Genomic DNA, 27,671 nt, shown 5'->3' on the forward strand with positions numbered 1-27,671 from the left:
CCACTGGTGATTCCTCCCAGGGGCTGGCATTCGGAAACATACGGAGGCAGGATGTAGCCATCATGGCTAGTAGCCACAGATCACCTTTTTTCCCAAGATTTTTTCTAACCTTCTTTGAAAGCCAAATTGGGGGCCATCCCTGCCCCTTGCAGGGGCAGCTTCCGTAGCTTAACTGTGCGGACGTAGCGATGAGGATCTCCTCCTCCTCTTTCCCTTGGGACGCCTCTCTTACTTATGCCAGCCCCCTCCCCCCGGTCTTTTCTTTTCCCCACCCCACCCCAAAGACTGTCGGTCACAGGTCGGGATGACAACAGCGTGGAGCTGTCCCTGGGCGACGGGAGCCACAGGCTGATCCTGACGGCCAAGCCGTTCCGCATGGACTTGCTGGAGGGCCGGGAGCTGGTCCTGAGCGTCAACTCCCGGGGCCTGCTTGTCTTCGAGCACCTGCGGGAGCAGAAGGACTCGTGAGTACCGGGGCTGTCTGGGGGGGGGGCAGTGACGACAGGGGATGTCCCTTCCTGGTTGATAGCTGGCTACCAACTTCTTCAAGTGGGAAGAAGAGGAGGAGGAGGAGGAGGGCAGGGGGTCTGTCGAGAGACAAGGCTGGGGTGTTCCTGTGTAGGTGGGAGCCTGCTGCTTTCAGCCTCCTAGGAAAGATGGCTGACCCAGAAAGGTGGGGTGGGGAAAGGAGAACCGCTGCTCCTGTTCAGTTCATATCTTTTCCTTCTTGCTATGGGTCTGTCCTTCCCTTTCCAGAATAGGAGGGCATTCTGTGTAAGGCAGGAATGTGTTTTTTTAAATGGAGATGATATGTTTCCTTTTAGGTGCACTTCCCTCTTTTTTCTACCAGCAGGGGGCACTGCTGTGAGTGGTACTTCCAGCAAACCACGCTAAGCACTTTGCAAAGGGGCCAGGGCGCCTCTCTGCCTGTGCTAACCCAGCTCTCCTGTTGGGAAGCGGCCCCAGTCAAGCCCTGAATGGGGGGAACGGGGCTTTCACTCCCAGCCTCCCACCAGCAGGGGCCACCGTAGTTACATTTTGACGTACATTTGGGCAAACGAGAGCCTCGTGGTGTGTTTTTCTCTCTCTCTTTGGGCCACAAGGTCAGATACGTTTTTTCTTTAATCATCCAGGGAGTCGGAGAAGGGAGAGGGGTATAGCTTAGGCCAGCTTTTCTCAGCCTGGTGCACTTCCGATGTTGCTAAGACTACAACTCCCATCAGGCTCAGCCAGCACGGGGGGGGGCAATGGTCAGGGATGATGGGAGGTTGCAATCCAGCAACACCTGGAGGGCTGCAAGTTCCCCATCCCTGGCTGTTGATGCATCTTGGAGCAGGATCTAGACAGGACAGGATGATCTCCAAGGCCCCTTCCAACTCTTATGTCTCCAGCCAGAAGTTGTGAGGAAGGGGAGCAGCCCACCAGCGCACCTTCTAAGGCAGGGAGGGGAAATCTGTGGCCCTCCATTGTAGGACTCCCAACTCCTATGAGCCCCAGCTGACTCCAGCCCCAGGGGTGCTGGCTGGGAGTCCAGAATGCCCCCGAAGGAGACCAAGTTGGGGAAGGCCGGTGTTAGGGAAAGCAGCAGGCTTTCAGTGTGTGGGGGGGGAAGGGAGGGCTCTTTCCCTGCCCTCCCCCTTTCTCCCACCCTGCTGTCCGCTCACTCCAGTGGGCCACGCAGGGCCAGGGGGGAGCAGGGCCAGGGGGTGGGGTGGGGTGGGGTGGGGTGTGTCTCTGCGTCTCTGGGGTTCCATGCACTGACTCTCGTTGTGTTTTCTGTTTTTTTGGTTTGTGCCTATCCCCCACTCCTCCTCCCGCTCGGCCCCCCCAGTTTCTCGGATAAAGTTAGTAGCACGGTCGTTAGCATTTGGGATAGGATCAAGAACCTTTTCTCTAGGTAAATCTGCAGCTTCTGCTACTCTTTTCTAAACCCTTCCTCCTCCTCCTCCTCCCGCTCCTGTCTAGACCGTGGCTGTGCCAGTCCCTGTTCACCCAAGTAGCTTGGGAGTTCCACTCACCCTCTCTACCTGTGCTGTGGTTTGGGGGCACAAGGGTGATTTGCTGCCTTCTCAAGTCCTCGAGGGGGAGTGGAGGCAAACTGTAGCTTCCTTGCCAAGAGCGGGACTGAAATGCATTAGACTGCCCCCTTTTCTGCAAATCAGCCTTGAGTAACTTTATGTTGCATTCATTGTGGCTCAGTGCTGGGAGCAGCCAAATCAAAGCGTCTGTGTTGAAAATTTTAAAAATGGGAGTTGTAGTTTGCAACCTCTGGAGGGCCAGATGTTCCCCACTCCTGACAGAGGCAAGGGATGCAAGGTCTCTGCTCCCCAGGAGCCTACAATCTTTTAAACAGACAGCAGGGAAACGGCAGAAGGCAAAATGAATGTGGGTGGGCACAGTCTTGGGAATGAGGACTGGGAGAGTGAGCCAAAGGTGTCGGGGTAAAAGTGGGATTTGAAAAAAGAGGGAGAGGTGGCTGCATGTGCATCTTCAGAGAGATGGTGTTCTGCACGTGAAGCAAGTGTGGGGGACCTGTGGCCTTCCAGATGTTGCTGAATGACAACTCCCATCAGCCCCAGCCGGCATGGCCAATGGCCAGGGATGATGGTAGTTGTCATTCAACATCTGGAGGGCCAAAGGTCCCCCACCCCTGACATAAAGGGATTAAAACATGCTTCACTTGGGCTGGATGGTGCCCTTTTTTGTTGTCTGGGATGTATAACTCTGTCTTGGGGTGTTAACCAATTTTCCCAGCTCCTTCACTCATTTTTCAGTGTATACCTAAGGCTTGTTTGTTTTTAAAACATTAACCTGAAATGTACTGATGGGTGAGGCAAATATGTATCCAGATTTAATATAGATATATGCAAAAAAAATCTTGTGGCACCTTAAAGCAACAGTAGAGAACCTTTGGCCCTCCTCCAGTTGCTGGGCGACAGTTCCCATCATCCCTGACCACTGGCCATGCTGGCTGTGGGCTGATGGGAACTGGAGTCCCGCAACAACCGGAGGGCCACAGGTTCTCCACACACCCCGCCTTAAAGGCTTGCCCAGTTATTGTGCTGCCATGTCTTTCGAGTCCACAAAAGCAGCTGCCACAGTAAGAGTGTAATCTGATAACGTCTGTTCAGAAGTCAGCCTCACAAAATGCAGTGAGGTTTACTCCCAGGTAAGTGGGTATGGGATTGCAGCCTGATAGAAGGCAGGGGTAGCCAATGTGGTGCCCTCTGCCTGTTGTTGGACTCCAGCTCCCATCAGCCCCAGCCAGCGTGGCCAATGGCCAGGGATGATGGGAACTGTAGCCTAGCAACAACATCTGCAGGACACCCTGTTGGCTATCCCGGTGTTAAGGTGCTGCAAGACTGTGTACATCGCGCCTTTAAAGGACTCTTATCAAGTGCTGTAGCTGGCTGCCGTTCCTTTGTGGATTACGCTTAAAGGCAAGCCTCGGTTTACTGTCACATAACGTGCAGGAAATCCTTGCGATCGTATCCACAAACTGCAGGCTACGGCAAGGCTAAGAGACCAGCCCTGAGGTCAGTGCAGCTTTCTAATCTGCTTCTTCTGAGGTCTCCAAGAAATGGGGGGGAAATGAATTCCTAAATTTTGTCGATCAAAACAAAGTATTGCGAGTGCAGGAGACCAAGGGTTGTTTTGCCTCTCTTGCGTTGAATAAGTCGTTTCCAGTTGCAAAAATGTGGAGCTTCCTTTTGGATCTTTTCTTGCGACCTGAGCTGGTTGGTATTGGGAGGTTACTGGTGATAGGAACTGCTTTATATCAGAGAGGGAGATAACGCGTTTTGCCTTTGCACAAAGGACATTTCTCGTTTTTGTGTCTGTGCAGTGTAGTTGATTTTTAGTCCTAGAAGAGAGCTTGCGTGCACCCAAACCGGTGACCCAGCAGGATTCCCTGTAAACCATGCCACCCTGGGCTCCTTGGAGGAAGGGCAGGATAATAAATGTAACAAATAAATATCACTTGCACCGTACATCAGGGGTGTTATATACAGCTGGGTAACTGCAGTCCAGTACAGGCCTGCTGGGTCAGGGTGAAGGCCCGCCTAAGTCCCGCCTCCTGTTCTCACAGTGGCCAGCCAGATGCCTCTGGGAAGCCTGCAAGCAGGACCCGAGTGCAACAGCAAGTCTGTCTTCTTGTGACCTCCAGTAACTGAGATTCAAAGGCATACCGACTCCTCTGACAGCAGAGTGAGAACACTGTGGCTAGTAGCCACTGGTAGCCTTCTCCGCCATCAATTTGTCTAATCCTCTTTGAAAGCCATCTGAGTTGGTAGCCATCGCTATTTCTGGTGGGGGCGAATTCTCTGAGGGCACCGTGTGAAGAGGTGCTTATTCTTCACATTAGCAGCTTGCTGGCTAAGCACAGCCAACCCACGCTGGACATCCCATCTTTGTTCATCGTCTTGATTAAAGGGTCAGAGGTTCTGTGCATGCTGAGAACTGCGCGTGCATCTCAGCTGTGGGATTCAGCAGAATTCTGAGAACCTCTTGTTTTTCTCAAGCAAGTTTCTAACCCTTATGACTGTGGAGGTGGATCTTAAAGTTCCTCTGCAATTTTTATTTATTTAAACTACATTTTTCTAAAAAAAATCCTGCTCAGAGTGGTGTACGTCATTCTCATGCTGAAAGAGCCAAGTTAAGGCCCAACACCCGCAGCTTTAAAAAGCTCTCGGGAGGGGGTAAGAGATAGCCGAGTGTTCACCGGGGAAAGTTACTGCGAGCCAGACAAGGGATATTGGCCTAGGCCAGGAGTGAGGAACCTTTGGCCTTCCAGATGTTGCTGAACTACAACTCCCATCAGCCCCAGCAAGCAGGTGATTGGTATGGAAAAGGTTCCAGGGAGCAAGGAAATTTTGAAGACCACCTAGCTTTTGATCTACCTTTCAGAGGGAGTGTGGGGCTGCCTGCCAGATGTATGTGTGAAAGAACTCTGCCGTTTCCAGAGGGCTGTCAACTTTTTTAGACCCGAGGGCACATCTGGATTTTTGAGTGAGTGTCCCCCCCATCCCATGTCACTTCTGTCTACACTCTCCTGGATGTCACACACACACACACACACACGAGACAGAATGAGAAAATCACATGCACACAGACTTTGCTTTTCCAAAGGAATTTGGGTAAAAGGCAAATTCCCATCATCTCTGACCATTGGCCGTGCTGGCTGTGGGCTGATGGGAGTTGGAGTCCAGCAACAACCGGAGGGCCACAGGTTCTCCACACCCACCTTAAAGGCTTGCCCATTTATTGTGCTGCAATGTCTATCTGGTAGAAAGTCCTGTCTGGTGGAATGAACAGCCTTGAAAAGCACAGCGTTGAAACAGGCAGTAGGAAATATCTTGCTGACAACTTTCGCCCTTAGCTCCGTGTGCTTTTCAAGGGAGACAAAGGCAACCGTTCTCACCACCAAGGAGGGGAGGGAGAGCTCAGAGGCTTTGGGGCACTACTGCGTCCACGGGTGCCAGGCTGGCGACCCCTGCCTTAGACAAGCCAGAGGCACGAGTGGGCACCTGCTTCCTCCTTAGATGCCAGAGAAAGGGTGGCCAGTCTGGTTAGGAGTTGGCCTTCAGTCTCGAGAGCCCAACAGGAGTTGTGGTGTGTGTGGGGGAGGGAGGGAACCAGAGCCTGCTCTTGCACTGTGCACTGCCCCCACTTCGCCTCCCCCTGCTAACTGGCTGGGCTGCTTGTAGTTTAGCAGGGGCGCCTGTCGTTCATTTGGGCTGGGGGGGAGGTGGCCTTTTGGTGTCTTTTTTTCTTTTGAACTGCCTGGGTGGAGAAATGGGGACGGGAGTGGAAGAGGATTCTGGGCTGAGCCTTCCTTTCTTCCCCCCCTTCCTTTCTTCCAGAGAACCGCCAACGGAACTCGCCTCCGAAGGGGAGGAGGCTGCTGAGGTCTCTGATGCCTCTTTGTCAACAGAGCAGGAGTCCCCAGAGAAAAGCCAGCAGGTGAGTGCGGGGGGGAGCATGCTCTCCTACAGCAGGGGTGAGGAGCCTGCAGCCCTCCAGTTCTTATTGGGCTCCAAGATCCCATCCGCCTTCCCCCCCCCAGCATGGCCAGTGGTCAGGGGTGATAGCAGCTGTAGCCCAGCAACATCTGGAGGGCGCCAGGTTCCTCCTCCCCGCCCTGGCAGGGAATAAGGGAACAGAATGCTAAACCTTTGTTTACTGTGAAGTAAACCGTAGTCATGCTAAACCATATTTCATTGCGAAGCGACCGAGACCAGCTTGCCTCGGGCTTGCGCGCTCCCCCCCAACCTATTATTCAGCGGTGCTGAAAGGCGGAGTTTCAGACTTTTTTTGTTCCAGTTTTTCTTAACCGCAGCTTGTGAGTTCTGAAGGCCAGACGTTAGCTGTGGTTTGTGTGAAACCCTGCTTTGCCTCGCCTTTATTTACTTATTTCTTGCAGGATGAGGAAGCATCCAAAGGGGCTGGCGAGACGGAAGAAGAGCCGGGATCTTGGGAGGAGACATTCAAGTCCCACACCGACAGCAAGCCCAATGGTGCGTCCCATTAGCAGGGCTGGGCAAGCTGCCCTTGGCCCCATTTCAAAAGCCCCCCGCCAGCGATCAGTTCAGACCTCTGGCAAGGGTGATCTGCCGCTCCCCTTGTGGGGGAAGGGCCACGTTGCCGAGTGGGAGAGCAGCTGCCTTGCAGGCCAGAGATCCCAGGACCAGCCCCTGGCATCTCTTGGTAGGGCGGTGTCAGGTCCCAGCCACAGGAGTCCTCATTGGAGGAAGGCCGGGAGGCTCCGGTCTTGGCCCCAGCCCCGGCTCCGGCTCCATTGGAGAGTGAGGAGCCAGGGTCCCATGACAAGGCCCAGGAGAGGCCGTCTGTACCCGGAGCAAGTTCAGCCGATGACATCGAGGCTGACCGGCCCCCAAACCCAAGGGAGAGGCATTGGCTCTGGCGCCAGATGGGGGTCTGGCTCATCCGGAAGAGGGCCTGACTACAGGCCCGGACTCCTCGGGAGTAAAGGCCTGCCTGCAGAGCATTCATAGAATCGTAGAATAATAGAGTTGGTGTTGGAAGGAGCCTATAAGACCATCCAGTCCAACCCTCTGCTAAATGCAGGAAATCAAATCAAAGCATTCCTGACAGATGGCTGTCCAGCTGCCTCTTGAGTCAGCTGAGGTTTGGGGTGTGGTTCAGCAGCTCCAGCATAAAAACCTAGAAGGGCTGCTGGACCGACGTCTGTACAGCAGCAGCTCTGTACCTGACCTGTCTGTGGATTTACTTTGGATGCCGGACCTGACCTTGGACTCCTCTGGGCCTGCCTCTTGGCTTGCCCCTGATCTGCGTTTCTTATGGACTGTTCAGCTTCTGAGCCTGGATTGTTGTGGCCCTGCTTTGTGCCTGGCCCCTTGTTGTTGTGGTAGACTCTGGGCTCCGGACTGACCCTGGGTTCTGCGCCTGTGCTGCCTCCACTTGTGTTTCTGCTGGGGAGTCTCTCGCTTCTTTAGGAGCCTGTTGAGAATAGGGCAGGCTGGAGATACTCCCCGTCTGAAACCTTGGATAGATACTGCCAGTCAGTGTGGACGATACGGAGCTAGATGGGCCGGTGGTCTCACTCTGCGCAAGGCGCTCCCTATATTCACGATGAACAGGGAGGGAGGGAGAACAATGGATGTGAACGAAAGGGTGGGGGAAGGTGATCCTGCCAACTCGAGGGTCTGCTCTGCCCACCACTGGCTTCATTCTTCCCCATGCCCTGCATGCGGCCCCTGGACAGATTACCCACAAGGGAATGCGGCCCCTGGTAGGAAAAAAAGAGTCCTCACCTCTCTTGTAAAGGGTTCTGTGGCTTTGGATGAAATAATTAATCTTGCACACTTCCAAAGCTTCACTAGAGGTGGACTTTCTACAGTTCTTGAAAAGAGGACGTGGGGTTGTATTCAACTGCGTCCTACTGAGAGAAGACCCATTGAAATGAATAACCCGAAGTTAGTTGTCAGTAGGTCTGCTCTGTGTAGTGCTTTGTACTGTCAGTTTCAGTTGCCCGTGGCTTTTATTGCTAGAAGGAAACTGCCCTTCCCTGGGAAGTGGGCAGAGGAGAGATGTAGGCTGGGAGGTGGAACTGCAGTGGGGATAGAGACTAGAGGCAATGGGTTAGGAGGATGGGGTTATGTGTGTGTTAGATGCTCCGTGGTTTGCACCAACAGTTTAGACTCCATATCATGGTTTCCAGGTGTCCAAACAAGCCATGATTTGTGCAGTTTCCCTCTCTCCCCACCTTCCCTGAGAATCTCTGGACTCTATCCAGGACAGCAGTCTCTGACTGCAGAGTAAAGTCCTAAACTGGTTTCTGCGTTCAGATGTAACACCAAATTGCAACTTGCTCATACCATGGTTTACCAACCATGGTTTCAGATCCTGGCTTGTCGGCCTCTTGCAAACTGTAGTTTGTGTCCAGTGGTGCCGGTTTGATAAACCGTGCTTTGGCATTTCAGCAAAAGCCATCTCAGTGAAGCACTGCCCACCTTCTTCTCAGTCCTTCCTTTTCTCATTCTACAGGCCCAACGTCAGTGGGGCTAGATTTCTCACTCCCGGGTGTGGAGAACGTGTATGGGATCCCAGAACACGCAGACAACCTCCGGTTACGAACTACTGAGTAAGCCTGGGGCCTGACGAGGTTCCTGGTGATGTAGTGGGTTCCCCCCCCCCCCGGATAGATCTTCAGCAGTCAGTGTTGTGGAGGGGAGTGGATGGCCTCATCTGCACCATGATACCACTTCAAACAGTCACACCTTCCCCCAAAGGATCCTGGGAGTTAGGAGATTCTCCTGTTCCCCTCGCAGAGCTACAATTCCCAGAGTTTCCTTGGAATAAGGGCTGATTGTTAAACCAGTCTGGGAATTGTAGCTATGTGAGGGGAATAGAGGTCTCCTAACAGTTCTCAGAGCTGGTGTGGTGTAGTGGTTAGCGTGTTGGACTACGACCTGGGAGAGCAGGGTTCAAATCCCCACCCAGCCACGAAGCTCCCTGGGTGGCCTTGGGCCAGTCACTGCCTCTCAGCCTCAGAGGGAGGCGATGGGAAGCCCCCTCTGAATACTGCTTCCCATGAAATCCCTCTTCGTAGGGTCACCATAAGTCGGAATTGACTTGGAGGCAGTCCATTTCCATTTCACTCCGCATTAGCTGGTCTTGAATGTGTTCCTGCGGAAGGTGAGATCGACTTGAAGGCAGTACATTTTCCAACGGTTCTCCGCATCTTTGCCAACTACAGTTCCCAGGATTCTTTGGGGGAAGCCGTGACTATTTAATGTGGCACTGCTTTAAATGTATGTCCCGTCAGCGTCTGGGTGGGCAGCGTGTGTCATTTTCCCAGGTGCCGCCAGTCTTAGGAAGGCAGCCTCTCTGTTCAGTTTCTTTCTGCATTTTTCTCTGCCGTTTCTCTAATCACCAAACCCTTGGCAGGGGAGGGGATCCGTACCGCCTCTACAACCTGGATGTCTTCCAGTATGAGCTTTATAACCCCATGGCCCTCTACGGCGCTGTTCCTGTGCTCCTAGCCCACAGTCCCCAGCGCACTCTCGGGATCTTCTGGCTGAATGCAGCGGAGACCTGGGTGGACGTCACTTCCAACACAGCCGGCAAGGTACTGTTCCTCCGAGAGCTGTGGGCATGCCATCCCTTTTACCCTTGCCTCAAATATTTTCAGAGAGGAGAAGGGTATCAGTGGCGACCGGCCATGAGGGCTATGCTCTCCCTCCCCAGTCGGAGGCAGCATGCCTTGAAATACCAGTTGCTGGGAATCGCAGAAGGGGGAGAGGTCCTCTTTGCGGGCTCCCCAGAAGCATGTGGGAATGCTGGATTTAGATGGGCCTTTGGCCTGATCCAGCAACCAGGCTCTTCTTATGTTCTGATCAGCTGAGACTCTGCGCACACACCCAGCTGGATAAGACCCCAAACAAATGAAAGTTTATGGACTTGGATTAGACAGATTCGTGGAGGATAAGGCTGTCAGTGGCCACTAGCCACCATGACTATGTTCTGCCTCTGCGGTCAGAGGCAGGATGCTTCTGAATACTAGTTGCTGGAACCTGCCCAAAGGGGGAGCGCTGTCATGCTGAGGTCCTGCTTGCGGGCTTCCCAGAGACATCTGGATGGCCACCATGAGAAAAGGATGCTGGACTTAGATGGGCCTTAGATAGCCAAGACAACGCACACCTGCTTGGATAAGACCAACAGCAAATGAAAGTGTATGAACTTACTCGTGCAAACATGAGTTCCTCCTTCAGGGGTTACCCAGGAATGACCATGTGCAGATTGCCCCTCCCACTTCGCTTTGGAGGAAGCATCCCTTTCTAGTTCCAGCCCTGCCTGCTTTGAAGCAACAGAGCTTTCAGCCCTTAATCTTGCAAAATCCGCAAGAGTTAGCTAGCCTAGAAATTGCATGTGCCTCCCCGGTCACGTGTATCTGTGGTAGCTGAAAAGGAGGGGGAAAGCAATACGTTCAGTAATCTGTCCTCACCCCACACCTCAGCAGCTTGGAAGTGGTCCTTTCCTATCAGAGGGGCCATTTCATAGCCTTTGGAATACAGCACTGGAAATTGCACCTGAAAACTCCATGCAGATGTGCCCTTTTGTAAGTGGTTTGGTTCATGTGTTACACCAAGTCATGTAACGTGATGTTTTGGCATTGCATGAGTGAGCCTTGGGCATGCATGTCCTCGCCTGTCTCCCAACCCCAGTTCTCTCTATTTTGCAGCAAACTGGTTTGCCATTGCATAAGAACTGGCAAAATATGGTTGCTGATGGACCTCCGGTGCCAGAATTGCAAGCCAGCACAAACAGTGCTGGGATTTTAAACTATGGTTGGTGTAAACAATCGTGTGGTGCAACATTTGAATTGTAGATCAGATGATGAAGGGCTGTGCCGTAGTTCCATATGATTCAGGACGGCTGGGGGTTAGTGTAAACCATGGCTTGCAGATCTCTGGTTTGCAGAATCAACACATAAATTATAGCTTGCCGATTGGATCAAGGCTGACTCCAGGTTTGAGGGCTCGCCTGGCAAAGTGCTTTCTATTGAGCGCCCTGCCCCCAAACAGGCCATTTTAATTACCCACAATGCCCTAGTGTAGCATTGCTCCAGGGCATTGTGGGGAAATGTAAAACTTAGGGCCTGGATTGGATGTAATGACAAAAGAGGAAATTCAGGGTACAAGGGGGAGAGGGAGTGTACTGATCCCAAAGGTCGCTTGCGTTAATGCCCAGCCACGGTTTGGTGTTCCATCTGTGCCAACCGAGACGTCTGCCCCTCCCAATCTCTCTCACAGACCCTGTTTGGAAAGATGCTGGATTACATGCAAGGCGGCGGTGAGACCCCACAGACGGATGTCCGCTGGATGTCGGAGAGTGGGATCATAGATGCATTCCTCTTGCTGGGGCCCTCGCCCAGTGATGTCTTCCAGCAGTATGCGTCCCTTACGGGTGAGTGGGGCAGGGCTTCTGTTTACTCTGCTTTGGAGGAGACGGGCAGTCTCTGAACAATGGAAAGGGTTCTTTATTTTCTTACCATAGCGCTATGATCACCCATCAGCATAATTTCTCTGAGCAGCCTCCAGTAGAAAGAATAAAACACAATATTAAAATAGCTGTACAGACTGGGGTACAGAGACTGATGTTAATGTTGCCTGCTTATTCATATGAATCTCCCTGTTCACTGCCACATGCCTGGAACATCATCTCTTAAGACAAACGTCCGTCATCAGTATTGTGTACATTTGCAGTCAGACTGCATAAGCCCAGAACTGAGTCTTGGGCCCATAATTCAGCATCCTGAAACTCCTTGCTTTGACCGCCTGGGAACCATATGTAAGCCACTTTGGGTTTCTATCATGAAAAGAAAGGCGGAGTATAAATGTAATTAATTAATTAGTTAATAAACACACCTGCAGGACATGAGGGCAATGTCACTCTCCCCTCGTGATTCCCAGCAAGTGCAAACCGGCCAAAAGCTCTCAGAAATAGTCCCAGGCTCTGGCCTGAAGGCACATGAGGCCAGCTTCCTGCTGAAGCTAAGCAGGGTCAGGTCTGGTCAGTGCCTGGAAGGGAGACCGCCTGGGAACCATATGTCAGCCGCCTTGGGGTTTAAATCGTGAAAAGCAAGGCGGGGTATGAATGGGATTAATAAATAAAAAATAACTATGTTGGGGAAGGGCCTTAGCTCAGTGGCAGAGCTTTGAAAACATGGCCCCAGCCCCGAGTCTTCCTGGGGACCCTGGGGACCTCCGCACACTCCGAGATTCTTGCACTCAGGAGGTCCCAAGTTCAGTCCTCGGCGTCGCTCATTTAAAACGGGGTCGCTGGTGACGGGAGAGACTTTTCTCCGCCTGAGACCTTGGAACAGCCAAAGAGACAGTGGCTTGTATCCAACTCCTCCCTGGAGTAGAGCCATTGCAGTCGGTGGCCAGGACTAAGCCCACTGATTTCAGTGGGTTTATGCTAAGTAAGGCTTGATTGGCTGTGACCCTACGCTGGGCAAAGTGGGCCAGTGGTACATAAGGAAGCTGCCTTCTACTGAGTCTGGCCATTGGCCATATAGCTCAGTACTGTCTGCACTGACTGGCAGCAGCTTCCCAGGGTATCGGACGGAGTCTTTCTTTCCCAGCCTACCTGGAGGTGCCGGGAATTGACCCGGGGCCTTCAGTGTGCAGTAGAAAGCATCTTCTGCTGTCCCATCTTTGTGTGAGCGTGAAGACCAGCAAACGTCCCCAGCTGACCTTTCTTTCTCTCAGGGACCCAGGCCCTGCCTCCTCTCTTTGCCCTGGCCTATCACCAGAGCCGCTGGAACTACAACGACCAGGAGGATGTGAGGGCTGTGGACAATGGCTTTGACGAGCACGACATCCCGTACGATGTCATCTGGCTGGACATTGAACACGCTGATGGCAAACGCTATTTCACCTGGGATCCCAACAAGTTCCCCCATCCCCGGGAGATGCTTCAGCGCCTGACAGCCAAGAGGCGTAAGGTAAGGCAGAGTGAGCTCTGAGAATGCGGCCCCAGCCCCGAGCCTTCCTGGGGACCTTCGGAACCTCCGCGCACCCCAAGATTATCCGACGGGTGCCGTTCACACACAAATGACACCTAACCATGGTTTAGAGCAGGAGTTGGGGCAAACCTCAGGCTCAGGGGATGAATGCGGCCCTCCAGGCCTCTCTAACTGGCCATGCCCATCAGCGGCCCTGCGTTGCATCGCAGATGTTATTTTTCCTGATCTGGAACGTGTCCTTGAACTCTGTTAATGCCTTTCCCTTTCCTGGATGGAGGATCGAGAGGGGTCTGCGTGTGTGTGTGTAGAAATTGTACAAAGGTAAAACGCACATTTGGTTGCTCCACCTGTCAAGAAACAGCTAACTTTGGTCAAGCTGAAATGGGTCAGCCAGAGAGAATTCTGGGAGCCCGTGCTTCCATAGAACTCCCTACCCGCAGTCCTGTATCAACAACCTGGGCAAAGGGATGTAACTAATCCCTACTCCTTATCAGCTTCCTGGGAGCAGGAGCCAGGAAGAAGGGGTGTTGTAGGTCATGCTATTTGCCCCCCTTGTCTTCAAAGACTTCAAAGGAATAAACCCCTGTAGAGGCAGGAGATGTCTTCAAGCATTTCATTTCATTTCATTTATTTCATTTTTAAACCGCCCATAGCGAATAGCTCTCTGGGCGGTGAATAAAACAAGATTAAAATACAATATTACAATAAAATTACAATAAAATCAGCAACAAGTTAAACGGAAAAAAAATTAAATGAAACACATTGAACATTAAAATGCCTGGGAGTATAGCCAGGTCTTAACCTGGCGCCTAAAAGAAAGTACCGAAGGCGCCAGGCGTATCTCCTCAGGTAGGCTGTTCCACAGTTCGGGGGCCACCACAGAAAAGGCCCTAGATGTAATAACAATCCTCCGGGCATCCTGATGAGTTGGTACCCGGAGGAGGGCCTTGGATATTGAATGAAGCTATTGGACAGCTATCTGCGGGAGATGCTCTAGCTGTGGATTTCCTGCTGTGAGCAGGGGGTTGGACTCGATGGCCTACAAGGAACCTTCCAACTCTATGATTCTATGATTTGCATTCCCCCCTCTTTGGTGACTGTTAAACTCCATAAACAAGGAAGGAAAAACTTCCAAGGGAGTTCCCTATCTTCATCTACTGGGACTCGCTGACATAGGACAGGAAAAGCCTTTTTGGGAGCCAGGCTGATCTGTGTGAGTATAGGACTAGCTTAGTAAGTTCGTTATTTTACTCCCTTATCTGTATTGAACCTCTCTCCTCTTGTCATGCCAATGTGCCTCGGGTAGCCCATCTGTGGGTGATTATCTGTAAGGAAACAAGCCGCTGCTCTCTCTTGCAAATACCAACTCTTTTACTTTTAAATCAACTATGCTTTTACAAACGGTGTGTGTGTTGACTTGAAAGTGAGGATTCTAAATCTAGACCTTGGCTGCTGAACGCTGCTGTTACTGATAGTTAACGAGGGCTAATCCCTTGCAGTTCACGTTGGGCTCTGAGGTCCCTTCCCTCAGAGAAAGGAACCAGAGGAAGGGCATGGCAGTGCTATCGGGAGTAACTACTCCTAGAAGAGGGAAACTTTTGCCTGGGAAGCAGGGACCCAGTAGAATTGGGACTGTTCTCGGAAGCAAAGACCCCCCTTGGAGAACTAAGGATGAGGGACCCCAGGGGGACAAGTCTTTGACACCACCCACTGTTATCTCTGGCCTTCCCATCACTGCTGTGTGTGTCCCAGAAGTTGCCAAGAAAGGGAATGTGGCCCTCAAGCAGAAAGAGACTCTCTGCTCCTGCTTTACGGCTGTGAATACATAGGGACGATTCTTGCTGTAATCTAAGAAGCCAGGAAGGGGGGATGGCAAACTTAAGATTTCTCATGAACGGGAGTGCAGCTTCATGGCTCCGCCTGGCAGATTTGCTCCTCCCCCATGACTAGCAAACCCAGAATAAATTATGCAAAGGAAGAGACATTCCCAAATGTGGCCTCTCCCGAGACGGAGGGGTGTGGCTTGGCCCGACCTCTTTGCTTCCTGATCATTCCATTTTTGTGTCTCTTGTCCCAACCCAGATGGTGAGCATCGTCGACCCGCACATCAAGGTGGACAGTGGTTATCGGGTCCACAACGAGATTCGCTCCCGGAACTTTTATGTCAAGACCAAGGATGGTAGTGACTATGAGGGCTGGTGTTGGCCAGGTGAGGAGAGCCAGTTTGGTGGGGGAGGGATCGTTTTGGTGCCCTGCTGATGATTGGGACACCTCTGGTTGTGCGATAGAATGAGTCAACCCTCTTGAGCGGCCACCAACAAGGGGAAAAGAATTGTCAGGTGGTGTTGTACCTTAGCATAGGAAGCTGTCCTACTGAGTAGATTTTCAAAAATACATACTATTTAATATTTATCCTATTAAGTAAAAATCTTAGGGGATCTTGGCAAGCAATCAGCTCAGAATATGCATACATCTGCCAAATAGTAGATAACAATTTTATTGATGTATGTTTCTTAATATTAATGTATTGATTGTTTAATTGTTTATAATGAATAATATGTTTTCTGCAAAAATAAAATTGACAGGTGTTTAATATTCATTAAAGCAGGTGTGGGGAACCCCTGGCCTCCAGACGTTGCTGAATTACAACTCTCACCATCCCTGGCCATTGGCCATGCTTGCTGGGTCTTATAGGAGATGTAGTTCAGGAACTTCTGGACAGTCAGAGGTTCTCCACACCTGCATTGAACCATTAAGTCTGCCCTAACTATTTGCCTCCTCCTAACCCAGGTTCGGCAGGCTACCCGGATTTTACCAACCCAGAGATGCGCACCTGGTGGTCCAGCATGTTCAGCTACGACCAGTATGAGGTAGGCAGGTAGCCATTCCTCGCAGGCCATGCTTTGGCTGTGGTGTGCCTTTCTTGGACCCTCCCCACCAATCGGCTTTCCCTCTCCTTCGGTGCCAGGGCTCCATGGACAACCTCTATACCTGGAATGACATGAACGAGCCCTCTGTCTTCAATGGCCCCGAGGTGACGATGCACAAGGATGCCGTGCACCAAGGCGGTTGGGAGCACCGCGACATTCACAACCTTTATGGGCTTTACGTGGTGAGTGCTGTTTTGTCTTCTTGTTCCTTCTTGGGACAAGAAACACTGAACTCTGTGACCCCAACAGTCTGTTTGAGAACATTGGGGTATGGTGCGGGACAGCTTTTTGCCATCCTAGTCCCCTCCAGATGATCTGGAGTACAACTTCCATCAGCAACAGCCAGCATGATGGGAGTTGTAGTCCTGAACATCTGGAGGACACCAGCTTGACGAAAGCTGGCTTGGAACATCAGTCTCATCTATACTTCTAAGGTGTTTAGGTGGGCTGGGAAGTAAACATATCAGGATCTGCAGGAAGATGGCCAGTGATTTGCGGAAGATCAGCAAAGGTTTTTAAACTCTTAAGTCTTTTTCAACAACAACAATTAAAAGGCCCTAAATTCGAACCCATTCCCCTCCAAATTAGAGTCCCTGACCTGTAGTAGTTCAGATGTACATTTTTACTGGTACCAGAGTAGGAATGGGGAACCTGAACTGCCTTCCAGTTGTTGCTGGACCACAACTCCCATCACCCCTACCCAGGGTCCATGCTGGCTGGGGCTGATGGGGGTTGTTGTCCTGCAACCCTCATAGGGCCGTCAGGATCACTGTCCCTGACCTAGAGGGACCTGCTACGAAATGTTGGGAGTGCTTCTGTTGTGCAGACTCCATCACATCCCCCCTGTCCCCCCGATTTTCACCCCATCCCCAACAGTCAGTTGGCATTCTGTGGCTGCCAATCCCCCTAGGTCCTCGTTGGTCAGGGCTTTGTTTGCGGGGGATGGATTCATTACAGTTTTGTGGTTCATTGGGAGGGAATCGGGCATCTCAGCCCCCCACAGGCATTGAAGCATATATTGGCAGCCAAGGGGGCTAGAAGCTTGCCTCTTTTAAAACAAAGAAATCCAAGAAGCAGAATTCCCTGGTCAGACCCACATTCTGCACTTGGTTCTGCATCCCTTTAGTTCCGTCGCGCGTGTTTGTGTGCAAACATGCTGTGTTCCGATTGAGGAGGGAGGAGTGGAAGTGAGTGGTGTATAGGCTACAAAGTTCTTGGGTTCGACTTCTTTCTGGTTCTCTCCCAGACAAATTGGGTTTCGGTTTTGGTAGTGGTTTGAACTGTCCCGGTAACAAATCCTTTTTCTTTCCTTTTCCTGCTGCCAGCAAATGGCAACAGCGGAGGGACAGGTGCAACGGTCGGGGGGCGTGGAGCGTCCGTTCGTCTTGTCTCGAGCGTTCTTTGCAGGCTCACAGCGTTACGGTTAGTGGCACATGCGTGTGCGTGAGACAGGCAGGGCCATAGCGCAGCGGTTCAGCATCTGCTTTGCATGCAGAAGGTCCCACCTTTGATCCCCAGCAGCTGGGTAGCCCTGGGAAGAACTCCCTGCCTGAAATTCTGAAGAGCCACTGCCAGCCAGTGTAGCCCTGGCTGCGTGCAATGCAGCTTCCTAGACAGCAGGAGAGTCCTGCCAGTCAGTGCAGACAAAACTGAGCTAGATGGACCAAATGTTCTGACTCGGTAAAAGGCAGCTTCCTCCGTTCCTTTGTAGCAGAGCTTTGGGAGGAAAGGCGGGATTTTTTTTTATAAACTGCTTGGAGGGTTTTTTTTACAATCAAGTAGTATGTAAATGTTGTTAAATGTAAAGTAAATATAACTTTAATACAGAAAAATAAAAACAACACAAGGAAACAAGTGGCTGATAAAAACCTACCAGGCCAGGATAGTTCAAAAACACATGATACAGCATTAAGATAAAAGAGAAGCAATCTGCTGCCATAGAGATCATGCAAATTCATTAAGGACTGTTCAGATAAAATCACCCTAGAGAGCCATGTTTGGGTGGGTGGAGAAGCCACGCAAAGTCCAGCCCAGCCCTCTAAGGCAGGGCTAAGGAAATATTTGACCCTCCTGCAACAGTTGGACTTGCAGCTCTCATCTGCCCCAGCCAGCTTGGCCAGTGGTCAGGAACGACGGGAGTTGTGTCATCCAGCAACGTTGCAAGGGGTACAGGTTCCCCACCCATGTTCTAAAGGCTGCCTTCAACGCGTAGGCAAAGCAGGCCTTCCTGGGGCCACAGGAAAACAATCAGATCTGTACATAGATTGCTCAGTATTGCACCTTGTTGCCGTCTCCTTCCGTAGGGGCTGTGTGGACGGGTGACAATGCAGCAGAGTGGGACCACTTAAAGATCTCCATCCCCATGTGTCTAAGCCTGGGTCTGGTGGGCTTCTCTTTCTGTGGAGGTAAGCACTGGGGGATTCAAATAACCTGTGTAGAGGAAGCTGGGTCCCTGGCATTTTAATGATAATAGCATTGATATTGCACTGAATGTTCGAAGTGGTTTGTATGCATTTTGCCTGGTTAGTATGTAACACTAAACCATGGTTGAATGCTACATGGATGCGCCTCCATAAGCCCGAGTGAAGTGTGCGACTCATGCACTCACAGTTCTGCCTGCATGATGAGGAAGAGGACATCTGGAGTCTGAATCTCAGCTTAATGTCATGTACAAACTGGGGGGGCTTACTGGCTCTGGTTGGACTACTGGTGGATGCAGAGAGCTGGGCTCTTTTGACCCTCGGTCGCATGGAGCTGGCTTGCTCTTAAAGGATATTAAAGGGGGCCCTCTCTATCTTTCTCCTCCAGCCGACGTGGGCGGCTTCTTCAAAAACCCAGAGCCGGAGCTCCTGGTGCGCTGGTATCAAGTGGGAGCCTACCAGCCCTTCTTCCGGGCGCACGCCCATGTTGACACCACCCGCCGGGAGCCCTGGCTCTTTGGTGAGGAGAACAAAGCCCTGATCCGCGATGCGATCCGCGAGCGCTACGCCCTGCTCCCCTTCTGGTACACCCTCTTCTACCACAGCTACCGTACCGGCCAGCCTGTCATGAGGTGAGTGATAAACGGGGTCGCTAGCTATGAACAGAGAGAAGGTCATGCACGGAAGTAGTGGAGCTTGGATGGTCATCCAGAAAATCCAGTTGGCAGTAGGTTTTGGCCAGGAAGATGGAAGTGTTTCTTCATGCCGTTGATTCTTAACTTTTTTTTTTTATTAAAGTCGTATCTTACTTTTCAAGGTGTAAGAGGGGTAAGCAAACTGTGGGTCTAGGCCTCATTTCGTGGGGAAGGAAAGGGGGTGGCCTCATAACCCATTGTGGCAGAGTCGCTCCACCTCCAGAGACCTCTGCAGGAAAGGAACGAGAGTGCAGACCGGGGAGAAAGTGAAAGCAGGCAACGGGGCTGATATCTAAGCTGAGCCGTGCCTGAAGGGCCTGGTTCCTTATTCTGGTTTCCATCCCATCACAAACAGCGCCTGTCGTTTAAGACATCGTGCCAAACTGATAGTCAGTCTTCGTTTACCCTGGTTTGGTACGATGTCTGAATTCACCAGATGCTTTTCTCCCTTCAGTGTCTCTGCCGCCATCACTCCTGTTTTTTCCCCCTCCTTCACAGACCTCTCTGGGTGGAATATCCCCAGGACACTACAACATACGGCATCGATGACCAATATCTGCTAGGTGAGTTTGCTGAAGCCCAGGGTCTTAGACGCCCAAGGCTCTCCTGCTCTATTTCCTGCCCTCCGGCAAGTTTTGCTTTAATATCCAAGATCTCTTTTTTCCCTTGAGCTGAGGAGTTCAAAAGCACACTTCCATTTTTCTGAGGTTACTTTGTTTCCGGTGTGTTACTGTAATAAAGGGTAAAATAGTAAATGCCTGTTCTTTTAAATGATGAATGTTAGCTTTTTTTGTTGTTAATATCTCAGAAATCCACCACTAGCGGGATTTTGGCAATTGTGTGAAAATCCCAGTTTGTGTTTACAGATTAGTGTAGGGGTCACCAACATTTTTGGCCTGCGGGTACATTTGCAAACCGGAGAAACTGTTTTTCTCCCTCTTGTAATACTTGAACACAGTTATCCAGTGTTGCTGCATGGTGAGAGATCCAGGATTGGCAAAAGAAAGCCTTCACACAGCATATAGTAGCTAAACTGTGGAATTCTCTCCCATGAGATGTGGTGATGGCTACCAGCTTGGACAGCTTTACAAAGGGCATCAGGCAAACCCTTGGAGGATGAGGCTATCGATGGCTACTAGCCATTATGGCTGTGTATTGTCTGCAATATAAGCAGCTTTGCTGTGAGGACCCGTTGCTGGAGACCATTAGTGGGAGAGGCTGTTGCTGTCATGTCTTCCTTGCAGGCTTCCCCGTTGGCCTCTGGTTGGCCACTGTGAGAACTGAATGCTGGACTAGATGGTCCGTTTGGTCTGATCCAGAAGAGCTCATCTAATGTTCTTAATTCAGACCCAGATTATGAGAGGAGCTCTTAATGCAAGTATCTAGATCTCATGATCATACGCTTTTTTTTTTTTACTTGTAGGCAATGCATTGCTGGTTCACCCGGTCACAGCGCAAGGGGCTCGAGGCGTGCAGATCTACTTGCCTGGCAAAGGAGAGGTGAGTGAGTAGGAATTGGGCAGGAAGGAGGGGACAAGGGCAGATGGAGCTCCGTTGTCAAAGTGTGGAGCACTAAGGATATGGAGCTCTGATGCTTCCTCAGTGTTGCCAGCGCCCAGCATTAAGGAAAATGAAGGGTGGAATAGCCCAGTGGGAAAGAGAGGCCGCTAGCTGAGGAGGTGCCAGTTGTGAGTTGAAATTCTCACAGGGTGATTTGGAGTAGGGGACAGTTGTTTGGTTTGTCGAGGTCAGAAGTGGGTAGCATTCAGGCTTGCAGGATCTAGTTTGGTTTTTTTATATATGTATATCAAAGGTGGGCTACCTGCAGCCCTCACCTAACTTGAGAAGTCCTCTGCAAGCGATTCAGTCAGATCTTGGGCAAAAGGGATCTGTCCCTTTCCCAGCAGCCCCTGCTGGAGTAGGAAGAAAGGGGGTAGTGGGGGAGTAAAGAGGGTGATGGGGAGAGAGAGAAAGAACAGGGGCAGCCCTATCCACTTTTGGCTGTAGCTCCAGCCACTACTGGCATGACCTCCCACCCCCCAATTACTTGTGAGGGAATGTGGCCCTCGATGGGAGGAAATAAAAGAGAGGTGGGCCAGCCCCATTTCAGATGAAATCCGGGGCTCCCCAGTGCTTGCAAGATTGTGCGTGGAGTTTTAGATGACCAGTCCTCTGGCTGTCCCAAAGGCCTCTCTAACCCTCCAATGCTTTCCTCCGCACAGGTTTGGTATGATGTCCACACTCACCAGAAACTTCATGCACCCCAAACCCATTATTTGGCAGTCACCATGAGTAGCGTAAGTCGGAGGGGGAGAGGGGTGCAGGCAGGCGGTGGGAGGGGATTCTCTGGGGGAAGGACTAGAAGCTGGGTCTGGAAGCCGCCCTACCTGTCCCCTGGGGGGTTGGTTTTTTTTCTTGGAGCCGCCACCACCGCAGGATGGAGGTGGCATCACAGCTTGAGCCCCGTGTCTCCCCAATGCTCCTCCGCAGATTCCTGTGTACCAGCATGGCGGCAGCATCGTGGCTCGGAAGGAGCGGGTCCGGCGGTCTTCAGACTGCATGCACAGCGACCCTTACACCCTTTACGTGGCCCTGGGCCCCCAGGTGAGTGTGGAAGGGGCAGCGTGGGACAGGGGCTGGGGAGCCTGCTCCCTACGGTCCACATGGGCACGGATTGGCCGCCTCGGGCAGTTGCCAAGGCCTAGCAGGGGCCTGCCATTACCCTCAGGAGTCTGCTGCTTCTACTACTGCTAATGCCGCTTACATGCGCCTCCCCATCATAAGGGTAGGGCCATAGCCCAGTTGTTTGAGCATCTAGTTTGCATGCGGAAGGTCCCAGGTTCAATCCCCAATGGCATCTCCAGGTAGGACTGGGAATGTCCCCTGCCTGAAACCCTGGAGAGCCTCTGCCAGTCAGTGCAGACGATATTGAGCTAGACAGACCAGGGGTCTGACTCAGTATAAGGCAGCTTCCCAGGTTGATAAGTGTATTAAAGAGAAAGGGCATAGCTCAGGGGTAGATCATCTGCCTTACACGCAGACCATCCCCGCTTCGATGACCGGCATCGGGGCTGGGAGAGAACCCAGTTTGAAACTCGAGGGAGCTGCTGCAAGTCAGTGTAGACAGTACTGAGCTAGATGGACCCAAGGGTCTAACTCGGTATAAGGCAGATTCCAACATTCCTCTGTCTCGTAGAAACCATAAATGTTGGAAGGGATCTGTGAGGTCATCTAGTCCAACCCTCTGTTCAATACCTCTCTACAGCATTCCTGGCAAGATGGCCATCCGGCCTTTGCTCAGATGCATCCTGCGAAGGCCAGGTCACCATCTCCCGAGGCAGCTTCTTCTGCTGTCAAATGACTGTTAGTGTTGGGAGATTCCTCCCGATGTTTGGCCGAAGTCTGCTCCCCTGCAGTTTCCATCTGCTCAGTCCTAGTCCTGCCTTCCAGAGTGACAGAGAACAGAGCCCTTCAGATACTTGAAGAGAGTGAACAAATGGGTGACGACAGGAGCAAAAGCCGCTCCCCTCGCCTCCCTGTCACTCTCCTTGTGGGCACTGGTGCTCTGATTGTTACCCTCTCCCTTTAAGTCAGGGGTGGGAACCTCAGACCCGGTGGCCAAATGCGGCCCTCCAAGCCTGTGTGTCTGGCCCTTGACACTCCCCAGGCCACACCCTTCATTGGCCTTGCTTCACGCCCTCCTAGAGTGTTTTCCCCCTCCCACTGGCTGGAATGCGTCCCAGAACTCTGTTAATGCCTCTTCCTTGCTTGGATGGAGACACCTGTGTAGGAAAGTGGCCTACTGCGCAAAGCTGAACTTTACATTCCTTGCTCTGCCCACTTTGACCTCTGGCTCCGCCTGCGCTTGCGCCCCCAAAGGTAACGTGGCCTTTGAGCCGAGAAAAGGCTTCCCACCCCTGCTCTGAAGCCCAATCCAAATTATTATTTTATTATTATTAGATTTTATTTATGCCCCGCCTTTCGGCCAAAGGCCGTCAAGATGGCTTACGAAGAAGAATAAGCACAGGTATAGAAATGCAATGAAAGCAAATGACTACCCAGACACGGGGGGAGAGGGTGGAAAAGCCAGGAGGGCATTGGGGGCAGCGGTAGTCGTGAGGAGGAAGGGGCAGCACGGGGAGCACCTTGCGCAGGGTACCTTTACTCTCCCCCAGGAAACCTGGCTCTGGGTTCAAGTAGCCGGCTCACCCTGCCTTCTGTGTCAAATCCCACCCACCCCTTTTAACAGGGCACAGCCCAAGGAGAGCTTTTTGTTGACGACGGGCACACGTACAACTTCGAGACGAAGGAACAGTACCTCCATCGCCACTTCAATTTCTCCGGCAACACCTTGATGGCAAGGTACTTGGCCTGCCCCCTTTCCCACCGTGATCTGCCCTGCTCTGCCCTGCCCTCCATCCTGTCTGCCAACGCTGCTTCTTCTCACCAAGGCAGCAGGCTTGCGATCGGGCTCTGTCGCTTCAGATTGCAGGTGGGGGGGCAATCACAGGATTAAAGGCTCCTCCCCACACATGGAACACTAGTGCATCAGGGAGGAGCATTATTGCCCAGTCCTGACCTCAGTTTCTATAAGCAGGGCCTTTTTCTGTGACTAGTGAGGATTCAGCCACACAAGTCACCCCCCTTGAAGTTTGGAGAAGTGCAGCCCAGCCATGGGGTGTGTGGGTTGACCACCTCTTGCATATCAAGGTCACAGTCCCCTATTGTAATGCTGTTTTATGATTTAGTTAATTGATATCCTGCCCCTCAAACCAAACTTTCCTATGGTAGTTGCCTGTGGCCAATATCTTTGTCTATTTTATTGGCAGGACTTGTTTTAGCATTTTAACACTGTTGTTTTTTCGGGGTGTTTGTGTATGTGTAAATCTAATTATATTTCTTTATTGTAAGCTGCCTTCAGAGGAAAAATCCACTAAATGATTAAATGATACTAAACAGCATGCCACTGTTACCTTTTCCCTGCCCTCTAACCCCTTTGCCCGGCCCCTCGGTTCCCCAGCTCCGCAGACCCGAAGGGCAGCTTTGAAACTCCAGCCTGGATTGAACGGGTGGTGATCCTAGGAGCGGGGAAGCCAGCTGCAGTCTTCCTCAAGCAAGATGGTGAGTGACTGCATTCAAAAGACCCCAGGCTCAGTCCTTGGCATCTCTGTGCATCTTGCTGAGCCAGGGATGGGGAACTTGTGGCCCTCCAGATGTTGCTGGACTGCACTTCCCATCATCCCTGATCATTGGGCATGCTAGCTGCTAGCTGATGGGAGATGGAGTCCAGCACCACCTAGAGGGCCCCCGTGCCCCCGCCTTAAGCTAAGCTCTACTTCGGACTGTTTTCTGGCCCTACTGGGGAAGAGCGAGTACTTTTTTCTCACCCTCGGTCTGTCTGTCTCTCCTTCCTTCCTTCCTTCCTCAACCCCTGCAGGTGCAGCAGAGTCTCGCCTGGATTTCCTACACGAGGCTGAAACATCCGTCTTAACCATCCGCAAACCTGCAGTCAATGTTGGGGCAGACTGGAGCATTTTCCTGCGATAATGCCACGAGGCCGGGTGTGGGGGGTGAGCAGGGGTCAGCTGGACAAAGGGTAGGGAAGCAGTCAAGCTGTGCTGGGCAGCCCCCTTTCCCTGGCACGTGGGTAGAGACGGCTGGGAGCTCCCCACCCCACTGGGGTCTGAAGACCAGTGTCCCACACCACTCCGGTGCATCTGGGGAGGGGATGGCAATCGCTCCCTCCCGACCCTGACTCAGACTCTTGGTTTCTCTCCCCCCCCCCCTTGAGCGGTTCCATAGATTAACTTAGCAATATTTGCTGTGGAATGAAGAATCTCCGAGTTGGAGTTGGTTGAGACTCGGTTTCCCTCTGTTGGGGACGGTGGTCAAGAAAGGCCCCTTTCCCTGCAGCCACCTCAACGCCACTCTCTCGGAGATGCAATGTTGGGACCAACCTTTTTGAGGGGCTGGACCTTCCCAGAGGGGGAGGGATATTGATTCCAGTCTCCTTTTCCTACCCATCTCTGCTTTCTTTTTCATCGCCTGCCACCCAAACTGTTTCTGGCTCTAGTTCCAGGCCAACATCTGGACCAGTTAAAGAAGAAACCTGCCCCCAAGCCATTACCCATTGGCAAGGGTTGCCTTTAAACCTCCTTTCCTTGCCAACAGGTGAATGTCAGGAGACCTTCCTCTTTCATTGTGTTTTCCCCCAGCAGCCACTAGCCATCAACAAGGGGGAGCTAGATCAGGTCTGGGGGAACCTTTGGCCCTCCAGATGTTCCTGGACTGCAACTCCCATCATGCCTGCCCATTGGCCATCCCGGCTGGGGCTGATGGGAGTCGTAGTTCAGCAACATATGGAGGGCCAAAGGTTCCTCCACCCCTGAGCTAGATCATGCCCCTCTTTTATCATGCCCCCCTCCCGTAATACTGGTGGATGAGAAGGAATCATTCTGTTTCTTTGGTGGGGGGCTGTGTCTTGGTGTCAGTGAATCACTGTCACTTCTATTTATATATATTTTGGGGTGGGGAGGGGAGGGTAGACAAGACAGATCATGTGAAGGGAAAAGGGGGGGGATGTGTTGTGGTTCGGTTAGAAAACCAGACGCTGGGTTATGGGAGCCAGTGGAAGCAAATGGTGTTCTTTTTTTGCCCTGCACAGAGATCTAGAAAGAAACAAAAGGGGGGAAGAGTAAGGAGGGAGGAGGGAAGCTGCTAAGAAAACGATCCCCTCCCCTCCTGGAAAGAGAGAAGAGGGGGCCATTCTCCTGGGGGGGGGCGGAGTTCTACTTTTCTTGCTGTGCTTCTCTCCTGTTCCTGCTTCTGGCTCTCAGCACTCCTGTCCCCCCCTCCCTCTGGGCTGCGTGACTTTGGCCTTGGCCGTCTTGCGTGTGTTTGTGGATTAACATTCCTGGTTCTGGCTGGTTTTCCCTTGTGTGTTTGCAGGCAAAAGGCCCAGAGAGCAAGGCTTTTTTTTAAAAAAAATGTCAAAATTCCTTCTTAACACACGCACACAAACACTTTTTTACCCTACCTGTTTCTGATTGTGATTTCATCTGCAGGTAAAGCTTTCACTGGCTGGGTGTTTTGATAAAAGATGGACAATTAAAACGACAAAAAAAACCTTCAGTGTTTTGTTTTCTCTCCTGTCGATAGCAATAGATGGTGCGTGACAATGTTAGAGGCTTCCGTTTTGTATAAACAGGGGTGGGGAACCTTTGGCCCTCCAGCTGTGGCTGAACGACACCTCCCATCACCCCTGGCCCTTGGCCATGCTTGCCGGGGCTGATGGGAGGTGTCGTTCAGCAACACCTGAAGGGCCAAAGGTTCCTCATACCTGGCATAGTGTATTTGGGCCATGAAAGAGGCAAGCCTCGTAAGAGTACGGAACAGAGAGCTTTTTTGTAAATGCAGGAAGTGTTGTGTTTCAGTTCCAACCCCACCCCATCCCACCCCATTTTATTTTTGGCTAGGAAACCACGGAACAGTTTCGTAGAGCAGGGAAGACAATGTGGTGCCCTCACAGATGGTGTTGGACTCCACCTCCTGTAATCGCTGGTCATTCGCCATGCTGGGTGGCGCTGATGGGTGTTGGAGTCCAATGACAGCTGGAGGTCCACTGGCTCCTCATCCTTGTGGAATAAGTTGGCAGACACGGCTGCTGGGCTAACGTACAACCTTCCTTCACCCCCAGGTAGTCACACAAGAAAAGGAACTCAACATTTCAAATATATCTCCAGATTCCTTTCCCAACACCTTTCCTGTTTTCTCTGCTGTAGGGACGGCCCAGAATTTGCATCCCTAAAGTCTGCACAGCTTAATAGTTCCCTTCCTGTGGCTGTCTACTTTTACTTATCGTTTACATATGTCTTCTTTTACGTATTGACACTCTGCATAGCTACACAGACCGCAGTTTGACTTAGTTTTTTCAAAAGCCAGGTAGTGAAGCTTTTTTCCCCCCAAGGCAAGATAGCATCATTTTGGAAAGGGGGTATATTTAATGCATGCTTCTTTTGGTCAGAAGACAAAGTTGTACTATGTACCACTTGGTCAGGAGCACTTAGCTAAGATTTGTTCTGCAAAAACATTTTGCACTTGCTCAGAAGCACTCAGCCTGAAGTGCCAGATTGCAAGAATGACAGGGTTAAAACTACCATCCTCCTGAAATGATGAGGTTTGCTTTGAGGGTGCTGTGATACTCTCTTGAGAATTCCTTAAAAAAAAAAAAGAACTAACAAATATTTAATTCCACAATGGATCTGTTGCTACTTATATGTGATCTGGACAGGCTGGGTTTTTTGGGGGAGGGAGGGGTTGGAGGAAACTGCCAGTGAACATCTGTATACACTAACCCCACTTTTAGGAAGGTATCCACAGAAGACAAAATGGAAGCATGATTTGAAAAGGAAACTGCCAGCTAAATAGGAATATTTGAGATAGGGAGAGTATAATGCTTTAATTTGTGGCGATGTTATGGTGTTTATCAGTTCTTTAGTTAGCAGGCCATCTTGCAGGGCTGTTGCATCTCTGTAGTCTGAAGGTACATGATTGAAATGCACTACATATATAATGGGTTAAACCCATGAATGAGTGCCCGTCTGTACTCCAGCAG

At 51.5% G+C, this 27,671-nt stretch overlaps 1 protein-coding gene across 4 annotated transcripts in view; it reads left to right on the forward strand.

The window, feature by feature from the left end:
* GANAB (glucosidase II alpha subunit) overlaps positions 1-26,193 on the forward strand; it is a 37,118-nt gene extending 10,925 nt beyond the window's left edge. For 3 of the 4 annotated variants that reach the window (XM_061605741.1, XM_061605742.1, XM_061605738.1), the window contains exons 5-25: positions 285-464; positions 1,832-1,897; positions 5,862-5,961; positions 6,422-6,515; positions 8,527-8,623; positions 9,430-9,610; positions 11,295-11,448; positions 12,756-12,991; positions 15,095-15,221; positions 15,803-15,882; positions 15,981-16,124; positions 17,268-17,364; positions 18,246-18,347; positions 18,751-18,994; positions 19,556-19,620; positions 20,481-20,557; positions 21,280-21,354; positions 21,548-21,661; positions 23,307-23,419; positions 24,078-24,178; positions 24,495-26,193. In XM_061605741.1, the coding sequence (XP_061461725.1) occupies positions 285-464; positions 1,832-1,897; positions 5,862-5,961; positions 6,422-6,515; positions 8,527-8,623; positions 9,430-9,610; positions 11,295-11,448; positions 12,756-12,991; positions 15,095-15,221; positions 15,803-15,882; positions 15,981-16,124; positions 17,268-17,364; positions 18,246-18,347; positions 18,751-18,994; positions 19,556-19,620; positions 20,481-20,557; positions 21,280-21,354; positions 21,548-21,661; positions 23,307-23,419; positions 24,078-24,178; positions 24,495-24,604 (2,557 nt within the window). In that variant the 3' untranslated portion in view covers positions 24,605-26,193. The remainder of the gene's footprint in view (positions 1-284; positions 465-1,831; positions 1,898-5,861; positions 5,962-6,421; positions 6,516-8,526; positions 8,624-9,429; positions 9,611-11,294; positions 11,449-12,755; positions 12,992-15,094; positions 15,222-15,802; positions 15,883-15,980; positions 16,125-17,267; positions 17,365-18,245; positions 18,348-18,750; positions 18,995-19,555; positions 19,621-20,480; positions 20,558-21,279; positions 21,355-21,547; positions 21,662-23,306; positions 23,420-24,077; positions 24,179-24,494) is intronic. The other variant, XM_061605740.1, reaches the window with a different exon arrangement.
* Positions 26,194-27,671: the final 1,478 nt, after the last annotated feature.

Source organism: Rhineura floridana, chromosome 22 (genome assembly GCF_030035675.1).
Source record: "Rhineura floridana isolate rRhiFlo1 chromosome 22, rRhiFlo1.hap2, whole genome shotgun sequence".
NCBI lineage: Eukaryota > Metazoa > Chordata > Lepidosauria > Squamata > Rhineuridae > Rhineura > Rhineura floridana.